The sequence below is a fragment of the Lonchura striata genome, chromosome 1 (assembly GCF_046129695.1).
Source record: "Lonchura striata isolate bLonStr1 chromosome 1, bLonStr1.mat, whole genome shotgun sequence".
NCBI classification, from domain to species: domain Eukaryota; kingdom Metazoa; phylum Chordata; class Aves; order Passeriformes; family Estrildidae; genus Lonchura; species Lonchura striata.
This window is the reverse complement of record NC_134603.1, coordinates 56,492,343-56,510,963: the sequence shown is the minus strand read 5'-3', so window position 1 is coordinate 56,510,963 and position 18,621 is coordinate 56,492,343. Positions and strand designations below refer to the sequence as shown.

The window sequence follows — 18,621 nt, the reverse complement described above, 5'->3', positions numbered from 1 at the left end:
AGAATTAAACCTTTCTTGAAGTGGTGTTCAGAATACATAAAAACATTTTGTACCCAACCACCATTTTAAACAAAGTCTCTTCCTATCAGCTGTTATTGCTTATGCATGTATTTGTAAGACAGAAAAGCATTTTTTCAGTCTATTGCTGGAAAGTCAGGGATTTTTCTTTTTTTCAGCAGATGACCTCATAAGTTCTTTTAAGTGGAATGGCCGTCCTGTAGGTAACAGTATTGTCAAAAATGCTATGCTGTATAAAGATTTCTGTTGAAGTCTTTAAAATTTGTTGTTAAATGTGACAACAAATTTCAGTTCTATAATAAGTAAATATTTGACTCTTATATGAAATTATAAATTATCTGTATACCCTCAAGATGTAGAAGTCTTTGTGTGTGGTTTTGTTGCTCGTCTTGGCCCAACTTAAAGACTTAAAGCTGCTGTTCAAATACCAATGTCTTCTAGTATGTGGGATTTTAAAAGTCTTTGTAAATCTGTGTGCTTGTTGGTAGTTCATTTCAGTCTCTGTGATGTATGGGCTTAGTGTCTGAGTACCTCTTAGGTATTCAAATATACTATGATGAGAATAGCTCAGTTATAAATACATCTTGACAGTCATATTAAAAAGTTATTTTTATTGAAGTCTAATATATTAATTTTTATCATGTAACTAATATGGCACTGTCGATGAATTCCAGACTTTATGCTGGGCGTTTCCCAAAGCTGAACAGTTAACAGTTTAATAGCAGCTGGTGTATATTGTGCAAGAGAGTGATGGCCTGGCAGTCAGTCTAGAAATAAAAGCTGCATAAGAATAAGTACCAGTTCAGTCAGTGGTGACTTCTAGATTCACATGGGGTTATTTTATGAGCTGTTTATGACTGCACACCTTTATATTCTTGCATCCTGTGTGCTGCAGTAGACCTGCTCACTGCCCACGAATGTAATTTCTTCCAAAAATATAATTTAGCCCAGAGTTAACATAAAGAACAATATGATGTTGAATAGAATATATGATAGAGGGAAATGACAGTAGTGTTGCTCTGACATTTCTGATTTTGATAAGGAAGAGCTACTTTTAGTGAATCTTGTCTTTTTCTACATAATTGTAATGTAAATTTGTTTATTGTCATTTACTTGTTATTCTATATGTAACTCTTATTTTCCTTCTTCTTTAATCTTGAGACTCTTCAATCTATCTGTTTGTCTGTTTCAAATTCTGCCTGGAAACTTAACCTTTCCTCTTCTGAACTGTTTTTGTGATTGATACCTCTCCTTACTTTTCCTCTGGTAAGTGCAGCCAAACCCAAACTACACATTGGTGAAGTCTTCTATTTTGCTTGTAGTTTTTTGTTGACTTCTCAGTCAGTTGGCATTTAACTTCTTATAGACATCTTTTACATTTAGTTAGACAATAGAATGTAACAGTCATGCCACCATTCAGTTTCTTCAGCTTTTTTAATAATAAAAAAGGGAACCAACCAAAACCCAGTTGTAAGTCATACAGGTTTTTAAAGGAAATAAAAATTGCTAAACATTGTTTGGGATAAGAAAACTTGAAAAATATGTCCTGATTTTTATTAATTATAATGTTGATAGTGGAATTAGATTATTGTTGAAAATTAATACAGTTATGAACTATATATTGTTCATAATATATGATCCATATATACTATATTTAATGATATATTCATATAGATAGAATATTTCATAATTTTAAAATATCTATAATTTAATAGCATTCTGTATACTTTGTAGTATATACTTGATTACATTTAAGGCTTTGTTGGATGAGGAAATATTTCCTGTTTTACAGTGGATAAGGTGGTCCTAAGGAGTAAACAAAACTCCTACTTCTTAATTTTCCTTCTAAGGATTCTTGTGGCTAGCTATATAGAATGGTCTTAATATAGTAAGTATAATTCAGTCTGGAATTTGATTTAGTAAGTTGTATTGCTTCAAGAAACTGATAGATTTTGTTCATCAAAAAAAAAAAGAATTTCAAATAAACAGATATTTCTCATGCAATATTGTGTTCGTTGCATGTGTATTTCTTCCGGTGCACAGTGCTAAGTGATTTTGAAGATGATTGTCAAAACATTAGGCATTCACTTGTGATGCTACCTGTTCTGACATCCAAAAAAAACAATGAAACAAAATCTCCCTCTTTTTGCAACACTGGTAGATAGCAGAGAAAGTTTGGGATGGGAGGAAAGAGGCAGGAGTAATGAAAATACTTAATGCTGTTTTTAACGTCTGTATATAACATGTTTTCTCTTTGCAAGAGTTAATTATGTTTCTTTTTTTAAAATTTTTGTTTACTTTTTGTTTTAAGTGGAAACAGTACTCAAGCAAATGCAAACTCCAGAATCTCTCTGCATTCCCCATTTGATGTAGGACATATTGACCTACCAGATATTGAAAATGAGGACACTTTGGAATTACAGATGAAGCAGCTTAGCCTTCCTCAGTTCTGTGTTTCCATCCTGGAAAATGCAATACCTCTTCTAAGAACAGGTAAGAAATTTTTGAGTTAAGTATTTAACTTGCATATCTTTCCCATACAAGATACTCTTAAGAAGTTGGTTAATGAGGTGACTACCTCAAATAAATAAGGCACAGATGGCTACTGATGTACTATAGCTAGGTGCAAAGGATCTTTTCTAGGGACTTTGTTCAGGTCACAAAGCTTGAAACTTTTGATTGATTTCCAGAGTTGCTGCAGAAGTTTAAGTGTTTTTTACTGACAGTGGCAAGAAGTCAGTGTATGGTGGAAAGATGGTGTGTCAGGATACAATGTCACTCAGGATGATGGAAAAATAACCTCCCTTAACCAAAGGCGTTCTCCAAAGGATCAGTTTGAGCATAGAGTTTATAGAGTTTTCCCTCCTGTTCAAGAAATAATAAACAAAAATTCTGGTGAAAGGCTCGTTTTTTTCTTAAAAATACAGTAACAAATGGTTTAAGAAACATAAGTAATGATAGTCTAATTGCAAATTTTAATTTATAGAGGTTCTAAACTGCAAAGCCCTTTTGCAGGACAATATTTTTGCTCCGAGGTTGTCTAAAATGGTATTTAGCTGTAAAATGTAATTTAATTCAAAACAGGTATTGGTAAATGTGGTCAGGGTTTCCAATATGGAAATGTGTATCTATCTATGACTAGGATAGTAAAAGTTAGAGGCTTCAACTTATAAAATGTCTATGAAATGTGTATGAAAATGATTCAGTTCTTTTTGTTATAAACCAACTAAAATGAATTAAAGTTTTGTTTTTTCCTTTCATAATAGTGGTATTTAAATATTAATTAGTCACAAGTGCATTCATGGCTTCTAGCATCTTTTATTTATAATGTAAAACTGCAGAAAATGTATTTTCTATCTTTTCCATTTCTGGCGCCTGTCACTGCAAATCTGCAGAGTTAAAAGACAATTTTTCTACATTTCAAGGCTCTTTCTTTCAATCTTATCACAGAATTAAAATAGTTTTACTTTCTGGAAAGGTGGACCTGTCTTTATCTTCCCCTTAGGTTTTTTACACTTGTTAAACTCTCCTTGGTGATATTTCTTCTTTCTTCCACTGTGCTGTAATGAGACACAGATTGTAAATAAACTAATTTTTTTATCCTGTTCCTGTTGATCTGAAAGCCTGTGATCTGAAGGCGCACTGTGAGACAGTGTGATATTGTGAGACAGTAACACACACTTTCTCATGTGGTTATATTTTGGGTTGTTATCTTAAGTAAAATTAACAGGCATTTTTATGAACATTATTATCAGTTTATATGGTATAGCTTTAATTTATATGATTAAAATATAGATGTTTAATATTGGGTAAAGGAAAAAACAGGAAGCTTATTGTAAAATTTGCTGCTTTTTATTTTGCAATATGATGTGTATTTTAGTTAAGCTTAAATTCTGTTCCTTGTGGAAATGTTCATTGGAATTTTTCTTCCTTTGTGCTGACCTGCCTTGTGAGCAAAGTCATTGCAGAAATCAGTAGTAGTGTGGGCTTGTTTTGGTTTTGTGGGGGTTGTTTTGTGGTTTATTTTTGCTTCTTTTTTTGTTAAAAGGAGAGATTTATTACATTAAATTGACCTAAAATCAATGGAAAACAGAACTTCTGTGAGATGAGGAAAACCAAGCTTTCAAAAAGGTCTTGTGCCTGTAATTTCTCACCCAAAGCAGATTACTGAAGCTACAAGTTGCAGAAGCTGTGGTCATTATAAGTACATATCTAGTCACGTACAGAGATAATTTTTTTACTCAAGTGTCAACAAGGCTTCTGCAGTGTGTAAAATTTACAATAGATAGAAAAATCCATAAAGAAATTAATGTTTAATTATAACAAACAAGTTAAGTAGAGCTTTATCTTTTTTAAACAGATTTTGTTTTGAGGATTTTGAAGGATGCAGAATTTTAATATTACTTAAAAGATACATTGAAAATTCAATGGTGTTATGTGAAATTCATCTATGATTTTAAATAGAAACATACCATCAACAAGTAACTAAGCCAACAGTTGCACTACATTGATTATTTAAGGGAAACTGTCACCGTATGGTTCCTTAAGATGTCAGACAGTTTTGGCATCTTCACTTGTGTGAGGTTGAAAATATTTGGTCTAGCTCCAGATATTCTGCCTTGTTCTTCGTATAACCTTCTAACTCTTCTGTTTTCTCATTATCTGGGGACATCAGGAGGAGGTTTATATTTGTAGTAAATGTAGGCTGTAGATTTCTAAGCTCAGGCCAAGTTTCTTTGTGGCCACATATTCAAGCTTAAAATTATACAGAGGATAAAAGTTACTAATGGACCAGCTTAGCCTTGTTATTAAGATATGCTCAGAAGAAGAAATTAAAATTAATAAATCCGAGCCTACAAGCAAAGAGGAAACTGTTACAGAGAATTGTGCAAATCGCTTTAGTGGGTATTCATCTCTTTGTCTTTTAAAAGATCTCAAACAAAATAATCTGTGAAGAAAGGCACTCCTATACCAAAAATGCAGATCAGTGTGAGTAGGTAATATGCACAGAAGATTTTTAACACTGTTGTCAGAATGGGGGGAATTATTTACTTTATTATGAACTTTAAAAAAGTTCAGTAATCAGATTTCCAACTGTAGTAAAATTCATTATTATTTTCTTAAATAATTTTGCGATAGGTTCTAAGGAAATTCAGATATTTTCTAAGTATACAATTGCTTTAATCTGTTGTGACTTTGGCTGGTTGTTGTCTTCTCTGATGCAGAACTACTAGTGGTTGAGGACAATTAGCATTAGTTTTGTAGAAGCATATAGGAAAATTAAAATACCAGAATTTCAAGTGAGGTATAATCTCTTGTTTACAGTGGTGTCTTCTGAATATCGAAACATAGTATTTTGTCTGTATTTGAATTTATCCTCTCATTTGTAGGCAGCAGGAGAATGACAATGGAAGTTCTTGAATTGCTTGTTGAAGACATGTCTCTTATTGGTGATGCTATTTCTGAAAATGTTTGGGAAGATGACAGCCTTTTTGCATTGGAATTGGTAAGATTCTTCAGGTTTTGATAGCCATATTTGTCTCCTTTGATAAGCTTCTGACATTTTGTGCGGCGATGTGTATATCTAAGCTTCTGCTGAGCTGTGTGTTTGAAAATTTTAAGTAGTTTATTACTAGATGGCACTTTTTAAAATATAAGTTCTTTTACCAGACATTACTTGGAGTTTTACTTCAAGAAAATAAGCAGCCACTGAGAGAAACATATGTAGGGAGGGGAAGCTGAGGGAAAAGCACTGACTACAAATGTTGGACACCAATTTGATATACATAACAACTTTCCCTTTCTTTACTCTTTATAAACTATCTGTTTAAAATTAGGGAAATAACTGCTCATATCCAGGACTGCAGTTTTAAGATACATGCTATCCATTTCCTCACAGGGACTGTAGATCCCTGCACAAATTCAGATATCCTAACAATGTTGCTTAGCTGGGAAAGAAAGGAGGGGCCTTTTTGGCCCAGCAGAGATTCAAAGCATTAAGGTGCTGTTGACTAAATATTTTAAATTGCTGAGCACAGTTGAAAGTTGTGTACATGAATGATGAAATTAGTGAAAAACAGATGAAATTATGACTTGCTCTTTTGAAGACAAGTGAAAGCTGAAGCATAAACTGGCATGGTCAGACCTGTAACAGATATATCAGAGTTGCAGACTGAAACTTGTCTCAAGATTTGAATTAAATGTACTCTTACATGCACTTGATTCGAGTTGGAATTTGTGAAAATACCACTGAATATGAAACAATAACAGCTGCAATATTAATTACTGCTTTAGGCTTTCCTATTCTCTATTTTATAAATATTAATATTTATATTCATAGGATGTATTAGTGAATGAGAATGTTTTCTTTTAATTTAATCTACCAATCTGTGAAAATCTATTATAATTGATCAACATCACATCAGTACTGAAAATTCCTTGCAGAGCACTTAATCTCCGAAGTTTAATATCTCTTCATCTAGTTGTTTTATGATCTGAATCTTTCATTGCTTATAAATCTGTTGTACTACTGTAGAATATATCGTGTATACCATACTGATTATTATTAGTAGGATAATGTTTGTTTCCAGGCTACTAATAAACAAACCTCTGCAAATAAGGTGGGTAATGGTATGCAGTTGTATTGATTTTTTTTTTAAATGGGGTAGAGAAAGAAAGAAGTTTTGCTATTTCCTTTGAGAATCAATAGGGATAAAAAACTCTTTGATATTTTCAAAGTAATTGTGAACTGGTTTTATTTCTTTTTTTTTTTGATTTTAAGGTAAAGCTTTATTAGTGGGTTCAAATTAGGACTTAATATTTCCTTATTAAGACTGAACTTCAAAACAGATAAAATTTCAGAAGTTCAGAATTGTAGTGAGCAGAAATTAAAATGGTGGAGGGAGAGAGAAAAGTGGGGGAGGAAAGGGGAAGGAGCGACCAGGAATGGGTAGTTATTGAACAAAGTATTCAGAACTGATGGTGAAAGTAGACTGAGGTCTAGGACTAGTTCATAGGTGACAAACACATTGCTATTTATTTGGCAGCATTTTTGCAATTTTAGCTTATGTGGCATAATTGTGCTAATGATACTGCAGGTGCTGTGTAAACACTGTAAATAGATAGTGATGTTTCATTTTTTTCTAATTATTGTATTTTTGATTTTGTTTTCAGAAAGACAAATTGCTTCTGGTCTTGGGTTTGCTTGGAGAAACTATATTATATCACAAAAGCAATATAAGTGCAGAACAGCCCAAGGTGATGCTGGTGCATCACAGAATGACATTTATTAGCATTTCACTCTTCACTGTTAGATTGCTCCAGGTACTTCTCCCTGTAGAAAAGGTATGTCAACAGTAATTATGAGTGGTTGTCTCTTGGTTTTGCATTTTAAGAGGGCAGTAAGAGATACCTTCCTCAGGGGTGAATACTGAGAAAATAGCTCCTTGCACAGAGAAATTAATCTGATTTGCACTGGTGATGTATGATCACAGATGGCAACTTTGTCTATTCTTCAGTTACCAGTGTATTCTTCAGATTACAATTCTTAAAGAAAAAGCTCTTTTTAATACAGTTTTTAAAATAGTTTTTGAAATTCAGTGTTCTTTTTCCTCCTGTAATGCTTTTTTCTGATATGATGTATGGTTTGTAAGGCTCTGCTGCCCCCTGCTAGTTTTTAGTATGCATGCAAGTAAGAGTAGATTTACATAACATGTAAAATCATCACTCTTATTCTGATGGAATGTTATAATCAACTATATTTTGTAAATTGGAGTGATTTTAATAGTTGTTTCCTTCCAGTGCTCTTTTAAAATTCTGTTGTAGCTCTTGGGGTTGGGATTTTTAAAAAATCGTTTATATTTGTTTTTTAGAGTTTAGAGGGTTTTTTTTTTTGTTGTTGTTTATTTCAGCTGGGAAGGTCTGATGAAGTTTTTGTGTGATGGAAAGTGTGAGATATGTAAACTTGAACTGGTTTTAATTTTTTGGATCAGTTTTTAGTGGAAGGTAGATTTTCCTAGACATTAGTCAATCAGATTAGAAGATTGATTTTCAGTTACAGGCTTTTTGTCAGAAATATTAAGTCTTGTACATGAAAACAAGTGTAGGTGTACCAATCTAATGACTTTTTGTCTTTTATGCAAAGTTTCCATTCTGTGTATAACAGTTGGAGCAAAGTTACTGTGTTTGAGGTCAAAATTTAAGTTGAAAGAATGTACACTTGAAATTAAAAATAAAATAAAAAACCATCAAAACAACAAGAAAAATCTCAGTCCTTAGTTTGCAATATGACCATGTGGAATTGTAGACAGATTTTTGACTACAGAAATAATTGTGCTTTGTGTATTCTCTGCCATCTCGTGGTCAGACAGTGAATTGACCACTCCGGCCAGCAGTGTGCCATGCCTGGATCATACACAACTTTTGTGACTGGTTGCAGGTCTGATATTAGGAGTGACATCTAAATAACTATCACTTTTAATGAAGAAAAAATAATTCTTCATGTAATGAAATATGTTTCTCTAAATTTTAAGTAGCAGCAATAATGACTGTATTTGTTGAATGACTGCAAGTGCTGTTGTTGGTTTTACTGTATTTTCAGGCTGTTATTCTGACAGTTGCTTTCTTTTTCAAAGGCGAGTAAAGTTACACAAAAGAGTTTGCTGAATGCTTTGTTCGTTCTCTCACTGGATATGTCATTCTCCTTGGAATACCCAAGCATACATGAATCCATTGCAGCCTATCTGGAGCAGATGAGTACCGAGAACTACAGTATTTATAAGCAAGTTTCAGAAGCTGCATATTCGATTGAATGCACTTCTAACTTTATGGTTGAAGTTCATAAGGAGGTGCGAAAATTTATTATATAAAATATTTCCTGTAGGCAAATTTCTTTCCTCATTTTGTTTTCTCTCTGTTAAAAATTAAAGTCTAACAAGCAAAGGAAGATAGCCAAATATGAGTATTCTGTATGATGCAAGGTGTAGTTAATTTATATTTGTTTTCAGTACTATTAGTCATGGTGTTGGTAAAAAATCTTATCTGAGGTAAAAATCAAAGAAATAAACAGTAGGAAATTGGAAATAGGCACAGGACCTCTTATGGGCAAAGAAAAAAGCAGCAAATACTCTGCTTATTTATACAAACATATACATGTAGATCAATATATATCTTTATAGTACATATTTATATATTCATATAATACACTATTTTATATCTATTAAAATATATAGTGTGAGTGTATGTGTGCTGTTCAGGAGTTAAATATATATTTAGAAAATTTTAAATCCCAAGTACTTTGGCAATTGCAGCTTATATAAACAACTACTAGACTGGCTGAAGTTTGTGTTTCATTTTGTTATGAAGACAACTGCTTTATTAGTTAAGAGATTCTAGCACAGTACTGAAATACTTTTCTCCACTATCCAAATGGATAAGTAATTTTGCACAATACTGATTCCACTGATACTAATATAAATCTAAAACATACAGAATAAGAATATAGTGTTGTCTTAAATCAGAGTTAATCTATCCTTTGTCTAGGCAGGTTCTGAAGTTAATAGAAGCAATACTTTGCTCATAAAATGCTCTTTACAGTGAAATTAACTCCTTCAGATTTAAATGGCTCATGTTTAATATATTCGGTAACCAAATATGATGAAGACATATGTACTTAAAAAACAAATCTAACTTGTTTATTAATAGTGATATGTTAAAAGTTTAATAGTTAAATCTTTTATTATACTCCTCTCACATAAAATGCATATTGATAAAAAAATAGTGATATGAATAGTGTTAAAGTGTTCATGCTGTGAAATATTAGACATACATTATTCCTACTGAGTTTGATAGAAATTTATTTGGACTCAGCAGCTGAAGGGCTTTCAGCTCCCCAGAACAGGTTCTAAATTTTTTTTTGTTGAAATGTATTGGATTAGTTAATAATAAACTTCTCTTTGAAAGAGTGAACAAAAACCTACTTAGTATTCAATTATGATAAATTTGGAAATATTATGCAGTAGTATTGGATACTTTTAATTTTACTAATTTTGTTTCCTTCATTTTACTTCGCAGGGGGACAAGAATCTTTCTGAATTACTAGAATTGGCAGGTCAGGCTTTGAGTAGTCTGCCCTTCCACCTACACTTTCCCTTGCTTCAAGAATGCATTCACATATGCTCAAATATGTGAGTATATTACAATTTAAACTTCTGCTTCAGAAAATGTGATTTTTTTTTTTTTTTTTTGTGGATAAGGTTTCTCAAATAGGAGCTTCTTTATTCCCTGTTGAAACAATTATTTTCTTTTAGCCATTGAACAGACTGATTTGTGCCATTCTGTGGTGGATTTCTTTAAAACTGAATTTCAGTTGCTAAAAAGTTCATTATATTCTGTGTACAAGCTTTTATGATTTTATGTGTAAAGTATGTGATTTATAAGGAAGCAATCTTAGACATTTTGACTTGTCTTTCAGATTTCTCGAAAATACTTTGCCCTGAGTATATTTGTATAATTTACTTTTATTTCACTTTCGGAAATCCTAAAGGACTTCCTTTATTGTAGATGCTTTATATTACAAAATGGCATCTCATTTATTAAACAGCATATTTTTATTGCTTTTGTGATTTTTCCATGTCTCTAGTTAGAGAACAAGTTACATTATGGTGCCTCGAAAAGTTCTTGAACAACAAAAATTTAATTATATACTGATTCAGAATTTGACTTTAGGGATTTTTTTCAAAGGAGACTGCATTTAAGTGCTGTCCAGTAAGTGTTCTAAATTATTAAAAGTAAAGATGTTTTTCAATGTTCTAATGCTTTTAGAATTTATCATCATGTGGTTGATGTTTCAGGCAATAGGAAATTCAATTTTTTGCCTACTATCAATTCACTTCATGGTAATTAGATGGACTTCAACCTCTATAATGAAAAATTTCTAAAAGCACAGGTGTTTTTTATAATCACATATATGGTCAAAAATGTCTACTGAAGCTCAATAGAATTTTATATTTTCAGTGTTTGTTAGGCTCTTAATTTTGATGAGAGAGTTTTGATAAACTATGGTCTTTGATTACCTACTTATTTAAAAGAATAAAAATATACAAAGATTGATGCTATGATTTTAGCAAATATGTTATCATCTCTGAACTTTTTATTGTTTTCCAGAATGTATGTCATTACAGGAAGTATTTTTCAGAGATTATCCTGAAATTTAGCAAGAAAATTTTTGTAGGCATCTTTAGGTACTGTAAAATACATTGGTTTCATTAACTATTTTTCTTTTTTAGTTGGAAGTCTGACGAGGCCAACTCACTGCTTCAGGTGGAGGGTCAGAAGTTGCTTCTCCATCTATTGTCTCATCCTTTGTTGAATGTAAAGGCTGAAGCCTATCACTGCTGTTTGGAAGTGGTTAAGGTTTGAATTAATGCTTACTTAAGACTCTTGATGTTGCACTCAATAATGCATGTTGTATGATTTTGTCATTAGAGACATTTTTAATACAAATTCTGTTTACTGTGTTATATGCTGAAAAATCAGAATAGGTCTGGGCTTGAAGTTTGCTGTTACATTCTTGTTATTAAATCTACTTGGTTAGGTTAGACTTCAGGTGCTGCACTTAAAAATGATATGTAAAGAACATGTAAATCCTGTTATATACTCCTAATGTTTGTTGTTTTGTTTTCTTTAGGTTTTTTTCCCTATTTTGGAGCTGTGTTGTGTGTGTCTTGGGTTTTTTTACATGGGTATTTTGTCATGGCCTTAGTTTTTTGCAATGATAGTGCAAGGGAAAAAGAGCATGAACTTCCTGAAAGTATGGCTGTACTCTATGCTGGGGATGGCAAAGTCATATTTATTGGGTCATTTTAGGTATTCAGTAATATTGGCTCACAAAATGAAAATAATTTTTGTATTTTGATATAATACTTGATTGAAACTTATAGTTTCTATAATGGACATAATCTGCACCTAGTGTACTTCTCACACAATCCACTAATGTATAAATATGCTGGAGCTAATCTCTCTGAAAAAAAACCCTATCTCCACTGAATGACACTTGTCTAGTTTTGCAAGCTTTTTACCTATGTGTTTTAGGTTTTTCTTATTTTAATGTAATGCCAAACACTGCCTTATTTAAAATACAGGTTTTCAAATTTATTTTCACAATTATTCAAAATAAAACTAAAATTATTTTCTATTTATTAATCCTTAGTAGTAACAGGAGTTTTCAATCAGTGATCCAGACAGATTGTGTTTCTTCAGGGCTGTTGTGTTTAGCTTTCAAAACTAGCCTTCCAAAGTGCATGGAAAAAGTTTTCTACTGCATGACAACTTCAGTCTGTCTATAAAACAAGTTCTGGTAGTGGAGACCAACTTGAATTTTTAAACTAACCAACTTTATTTTTACTGAAGGACTGTCTAGGTATTCATAATATTGCGAAACCCATGCCTTCAATCTCCCAGGGAGTACATTTCCTTCTACACCCTAAAGTGTTGTATGAAATCTGTACATTTGGCCTTCAGGAAGATAAGAATGAGGTACTGTGTTTACTTGCTGCGTTTGTAAGTTGGTGTGCATGCAGAATAGGTGTTGATGTTCTCCATAGTGGTCTAATGCTTACGTGAAGTTTTGACCAAATATGGTTTCTTGCATACAGGAAAGCTATGCAGATAGTAAGGTTGTAGTAAATGGAAGGATCTTTTCTAGACTATAAATTCAGAGACAAGATAATATTACGTGCATAGGATGCTAGTAACTGTAATGAAGACCAGTAAAAAAGGAAATAGGTTTTTTTACTTTTTTCCTGTAATATTCAGCCCTAGTAAAATGTGCCTATGATGAAAAAGTATGTATGGAGCTTCACATTTATTGGAAACATGAACTTTGGAGTCTCAAGTTTTATAAAAGTGGGGTAACCTCTGAAATTGCCAAGGAACAAAAAGACACTTTAAATCTGCAAGTCTTTGTTATAAAATTGTATTTCACCACCGCAAACATCTGTGTTTAAATATAGTTACCAGAGAATTATAGAAGTGTTCTATAATGTTATAGAACAGGACCGAATTTCCATTGGGTTCATTTATATGCATGACTGCTTGACATATGCCCACTAGCTTATAGAGCTAAGTAGGGAGTTGTGAGACGAGAATAAAGTTACTTATGTTCTTTATAACAGCTCCTTTATAGCTGATGTATAACATCCCCACAGTCAGAAAGAACACTGACTAACAAATTTATATATTGTTAGCTTCTCAACTGGAATGAGATTTTTAAAAAAAAATCACAGTTCCATTTTAAATAAACTTTTTTAGATGTCAGCATTTTAAAGAGAGAAAAAAAAAAGACTTTGAGAATGTGCTGTATGTTTATGCTTTGAATGTAATTTATCATTTGCTAGGAAAGCATTTATTTGGCTACTCCATTGGATATGTTATTAAAAAGACTGAGTTTTCTGTGTTAGTGGTTGGTCAAGCTAAAGAAATAGGTTTCAATTGATTCTGAATTTAAAAAATCAGAGATAGTGCCTGTTTACAAATTTGTCGCATTTTGTATTCTAACTTATAGTGCATTTTTATTCTATTTGTAAAAAAATAGATAATGAACCTCTTATTGAAGTATTTTTTACTTCATATTACTTCTGCTGTATAACTGCTGCTTAAGTGTTCATAAAGCATCAGTTTAATCTTTTAGGCATGTGACATTGAGAAAAAAATTGACAAGTACCTTGGATTTCAAGGTTAGGCTTGATATTTGCCATATGATTCTGTAAAGCCAGTCTTTCTCTAAAGATAGGCTAGAGTGATATTACTAAAGGCTGTCCTTGTTGCCTGGAGTGTGAGGATTTTTAGCTCTGGCATAAAATGCAGGGTTTTAGCTGCTGAAGGTAGGTGTTTTTGCATTATATAAGGAAGAGTTAATTCTGATAATCTGGGCTTTTTTCCTGTGTTCCCATTGCATTAATAATTTTAGCTTGTAAATACTCTAATATTTTATACAATGTAGATGAGATACTGGATACATTAATGCAGTGTAAATGCTGTATCATCTAGCTTTTTTGGTTTTGATAGAGAACTTCAGATGAATTATACAGCTTGAAATATTTGGCAGCCCTCTTAGTTTGACTCTTTGCCTCAGGAAAGTGAAATAGCCACATAACATGCTTTAAGTCTCTTGTCTTTCTGTATCTTCAGAAGCATATCATAGACTGGGAATAAAATGACCCTGAACGGCAAGGTCAGGAAAGAAAAGAAACAGAATTTCTTTTACCTGCAGGATAGAGGGACCAATAGTTGCAGAAGTTTGAAGTAATTATTTATTTTATTTCATAAAAGACAAACCAGAGTTCTAAGGAGAAAATGATCTTGTGCTGTTTAGGCAGAGCTATTTGTGATTTCTCTTGGAGGCTTTTCTAACAACTTAATATGTAGTTGAACTGACAATTTAATTGTAGCCTTCTGCAGTAACAATATTTTGTCTTTGAGACGTTTTTGTATAACATTCGAATTACAGCATTGACAAACTGACTTAGACACGTTGGTAGCTGCATTAGTATTTCAGTTTTATTGTTGTTGAGCAGGTGAACTCTACAGCCAAGTCCATTCTGATACATCTGTTGCAAGGACGGTTAATGATGGAAGTATTGACTTGGAACAAGTTTACTGAGGCCCTCTGTCCTGTTATTCCTGTTTTACAGGTATTTCTAAGTGCTTTAATATGAATTTGATGTATGCAATCATGTATATCAGGTTAAATAACAGATAGGAGTAGCAGATGGAAAATAGATAAACAGAAGCATACTTACCGATTTGTTCTATCAGATGTCAAATGGAAAAATGTTTTATAAGTGTCCCAATATCACTAAGGTTTGCTAGTACATTGAATTTGTAGACACATTGTAGCCTGGTATTACTTGTGCATGAAATTTGAAATGTTGTAGCACAAATGAACCAGTACTGACTGGGGCTTAAAAGGTTTGAAGATATGAGTGGATAATGCAAGTACAAATTAAGGCATTCATTATTTTTAAAATACGTTAATAATTACTGGAATGTCCCCATGTCTTAAATTTGAAAACTGTAGCTCCTCTGTAGTAATAGTTTTCTGATCAAATACACACTCAAATAATAGCAATCAATCTAAGCTATATTTTTAGTATATTTAGATACTTGGTTTTTAGTGGTTTTGTTTCCAAAACCTTAAGCCTTAGTCTTCATGTTTCCAGCAATGTACAAATTTATTTTTACTCTCAGCTTGATCTAAATAGACCTTTTGCCTTTCTCAGTTGGCTTTTCAGCCTAATATCTCCATCTGGATTCTTTACTGTTCTTTTACTAGTACTTGAAATTTCCTTCTTGTGGTCAGCCTATAGACTTCCAGATAAGATATTTTGCTGCATTTGCCTGGTATCTGTTTTTTTGCCTTATATTAACTAAGAGTAGCTAATAAATTCAAGTATATGTTTTGTCTTACCATTTTCTCCAAAAATATCACACTCAATAATTATACAAACTTGTTTCTCTGTTGTGTGTTCATTAATTGTCTGCACCTCAGAATTGCCATAAGTTGAAAAAGTAGCTTATATAACTTTACTCTGTTTGCAACTTGCACAAAAATCAAGGCAAAAATAGGGAGAAGTTGCAAATAAGATGGGCCATGAAATAGATGGCTCAGAAAGAAAAATATGTAGAAGAACTTGAAATAGATGGGAGAAGGGTTATTTCAGAGCTTTCTCAACCAGTGACTCTAACTTTTTTATATTACTTGCATATATATTTTACATATTCAAGTCATTCACGATTAAATGGTTGGGGATTCAATATAAGATGTAGTCTAAACATGTGAGAATGTTTTGTGAGTAGAATTTCCCTCTATTCTGTAGCCCATAGTGGCTTTGTACAATAGGTATCAGAGTAGTAGGGTACACCAGAAGTCTGTGTTTACTAGATGCATATAAAATGCATTGTATTTTGCTCTACTTTTAAAATGTTTGCAATATCATTAATTGACGTAACTGATTCCCTTTCGTCTGTGTGTGAAAATGCTTTGATAAAAATCTGAAAATAGGTAGAATTTAATGTTTTAAAATTATTTTCTTGTAGGGACTGAATAATGTTTCTATTTCAATAAATTTTGTTTATTGAAATGGAAACAATCCTTACAGAGCAGAATCATGTTAACAGATTGAAAGGTGAAGCTTTGGGTCAAACACCTCTGAACCATGTAAAAGAATCTTTAATTTATATACAGGATCATTTATAAGTGGATTTTTGTAATTCTGGAAATTTTTGTTTGTTTCACTTAGGGTTATGCTGACACAAAAGATACTTTAGGTAAATGCATCCTCTCTTTGAGTGAAACAACCTCTGACAAAGGAGAGGGCGTTCTCCCGGCAACTCCCAGGCTACAGGCTGCTCTGCGCCTTCTCTTCTCAAAAAAGCAGCTGTAAGTAATGCTCTGTAGTGTTTCAGCACATCATCTCGTCTTGATGATGACGTGTTATGCTGTGTCTTGATTTGAAAGGTTGATTAATCAGTTCTGAATTTGGTACTTCCCACCCCATGTTAACCTTTAAAACTAATTTCTAACTATACAGCTCAAATTTTCTATTATGAGGGCTTTTTATATTTATTTTAAGTATTTGTTCATTTAGGGTTCGTTCTGTAGCAGCTAAACATTTAGCATTCCATGTTCTCAATGAAGAAGGGGCAAACCTGAAACGCCCATGCCTGGATAGTAATGTCCTTTCCAGCATTGCAAACTTATTTATTATAGAGGGAGCTATGGAGCTAAAATTGGATGATAAAATGAACTCAATAATTAAGGTTAGTAAAGTCTGTCTAAATTTTGCTCTTCTACCTGTCCAGTCTCTGAGTTTCCACTTTCAGAAAGTTGCAGTATTTGTACAAATTGCCGTGCTTCATAAAAAGAAATCTGTTGACGTATTCTTTCTGTGTGCACTGCAGCAGTAGTTCTTATGCTACCATTTGCAACACTAAAAAATATAATTCCTTTTTTTCTTCTCTGCAGAAAAGTTTTGATTGCCTGGTCTGTTATAACAATTTCATTCTGGATGGATAGAGTTTGATTATTTTCTAGGATTTTTTTCTGTATTTTTCCCCACAAAAACCATTTTTGCTAAAACAGGCACAAATAATTTTTAATACTTCATATTTTAAAACAGATTGCATACTTATGTCCGTGTTTACTTATTATTGCTGCTGTTGCAAAATGTAAAGCAAATCATGAGTATATGAGTCAAGGGAATATGTCTCTCTTTCTGTTTTTTCTTCTCCCTTCTATTCTCCTTTCTTCCTCCCTCAATACTTTCAGATTAACAATATGATAAGCAAATGCTTAGATGCTTGACTCTATTGCCATTTAAAAGTCCATCCCCATTACAGACTTAAAAGTATGTTCTAGAATTTCTGCATAGTGTTAAGATTTCTGTAGTCCTACATAAATTAGCCATTATTTGTTAGAAGTCTGCAGGTATGATGAACTAGAAACTGTTTGGTTTTCATATTTCCCAGATGTTATTAGAGATTTGTTGCAAAAAGATTGTAATCTAATCCATTCCTCTTACCTGTATGTGGGATCCCATCAAATACATTCTAATAAAGAATTCAGATATTTTTCTTTTGTACTTCCTGTTAGGAAATTTGTCTGGTTAACTTGTTCCATGGTAGCATACTGGATGGACATCTAATACTTTTTTACTTTTAGGCAGAAACTGTTGAAAAGCTGTATGATATTTTGACTTCTGATGCAGTTGACCTAGTTTTACGGAAGTCTGCAGCTGAGCAGCTGGTTGTCATTTTAGAAGGTAAAATTCTTCAGAAAATTTGTATTAATGTACTGGTCATTTGTGAGCTTGAGGTTTTTGCTAAGTTGTCTGTATGCTTGTGCTAAAGGTACACTTTGTAATTTTTATTTTATGAATTTCGGTAAGAAGAAGTGATTGAATTACAATGCAAATAAGCAGTCTTGGAGCATTATTTCACTTGGTCCATAACTGTAGAGTTTGAAACCTTGATGGTTTTATGCTATATGCTCAGACTCTAATTAAATAATGTTTTCTTCAAGGAATTTGGATTCTAATGAGAGAACATAAATTCTTTGCTATAGGAAGGTGAAATTTTAGATAATATTAGAAATAGCGTCAGAAAAATTTCCGCAAAAATGAGGAAGTGTATCTCCTTTGTCTCATAAAATACATGTATTTATGACTGCAAAAATTTTCAGGTGTTTCAAAATTGAAACAAAGCGTAAGATGAAATTGTGAAGGAAAAATTGCAGGACAATTTTTATCAGTACAAATTTCATATGAAGGATCATTTTTTAGTCATTAAAAAACAAACTAACCCAACTAAGTCAAATTACATACATTTTTGTTGTTTATCGTGTTTAATATTCTTAAACCAATTACTCTAAAAGGTCATATCAGTGGAAAATACTCTCATGATGATTAAGTGAATACCATTTTCAATTCCATATTAAAGTCTTTTAAAATATTTGAAGTGACATCCTTGTTTGACTAAAATTGAGTGCACTGGGATTACTGTAATTCTTCAACATAAGATTTCATGGGAATTTATGTTGTGTATTTA

At 32.4% G+C, this 18,621-nt stretch overlaps 1 protein-coding gene across 1 annotated transcript in view; it reads left to right on the top strand.

The window, feature by feature from the left end:
* RTTN (rotatin) overlaps window positions 1-18,621 on the top strand; it is a 78,765-nt gene that overhangs the window by 8,333 nt on the left and 51,811 nt on the right. Inside the window, exons 9-19 of the mRNA XM_031503992.2 lie at window positions 2,330-2,511; window positions 5,409-5,524; window positions 7,192-7,362; window positions 8,652-8,864; window positions 10,090-10,202; window positions 11,304-11,430; window positions 12,427-12,552; window positions 14,592-14,708; window positions 16,317-16,456; window positions 16,665-16,836; window positions 17,738-17,837. Coding sequence (XP_031359852.2) covers window positions 2,330-2,511; window positions 5,409-5,524; window positions 7,192-7,362; window positions 8,652-8,864; window positions 10,090-10,202; window positions 11,304-11,430; window positions 12,427-12,552; window positions 14,592-14,708; window positions 16,317-16,456; window positions 16,665-16,836; window positions 17,738-17,837 — 1,577 coding nt within the window. The remainder of the gene's footprint in view (window positions 1-2,329; window positions 2,512-5,408; window positions 5,525-7,191; window positions 7,363-8,651; window positions 8,865-10,089; window positions 10,203-11,303; window positions 11,431-12,426; window positions 12,553-14,591; window positions 14,709-16,316; window positions 16,457-16,664; window positions 16,837-17,737; window positions 17,838-18,621) is intronic.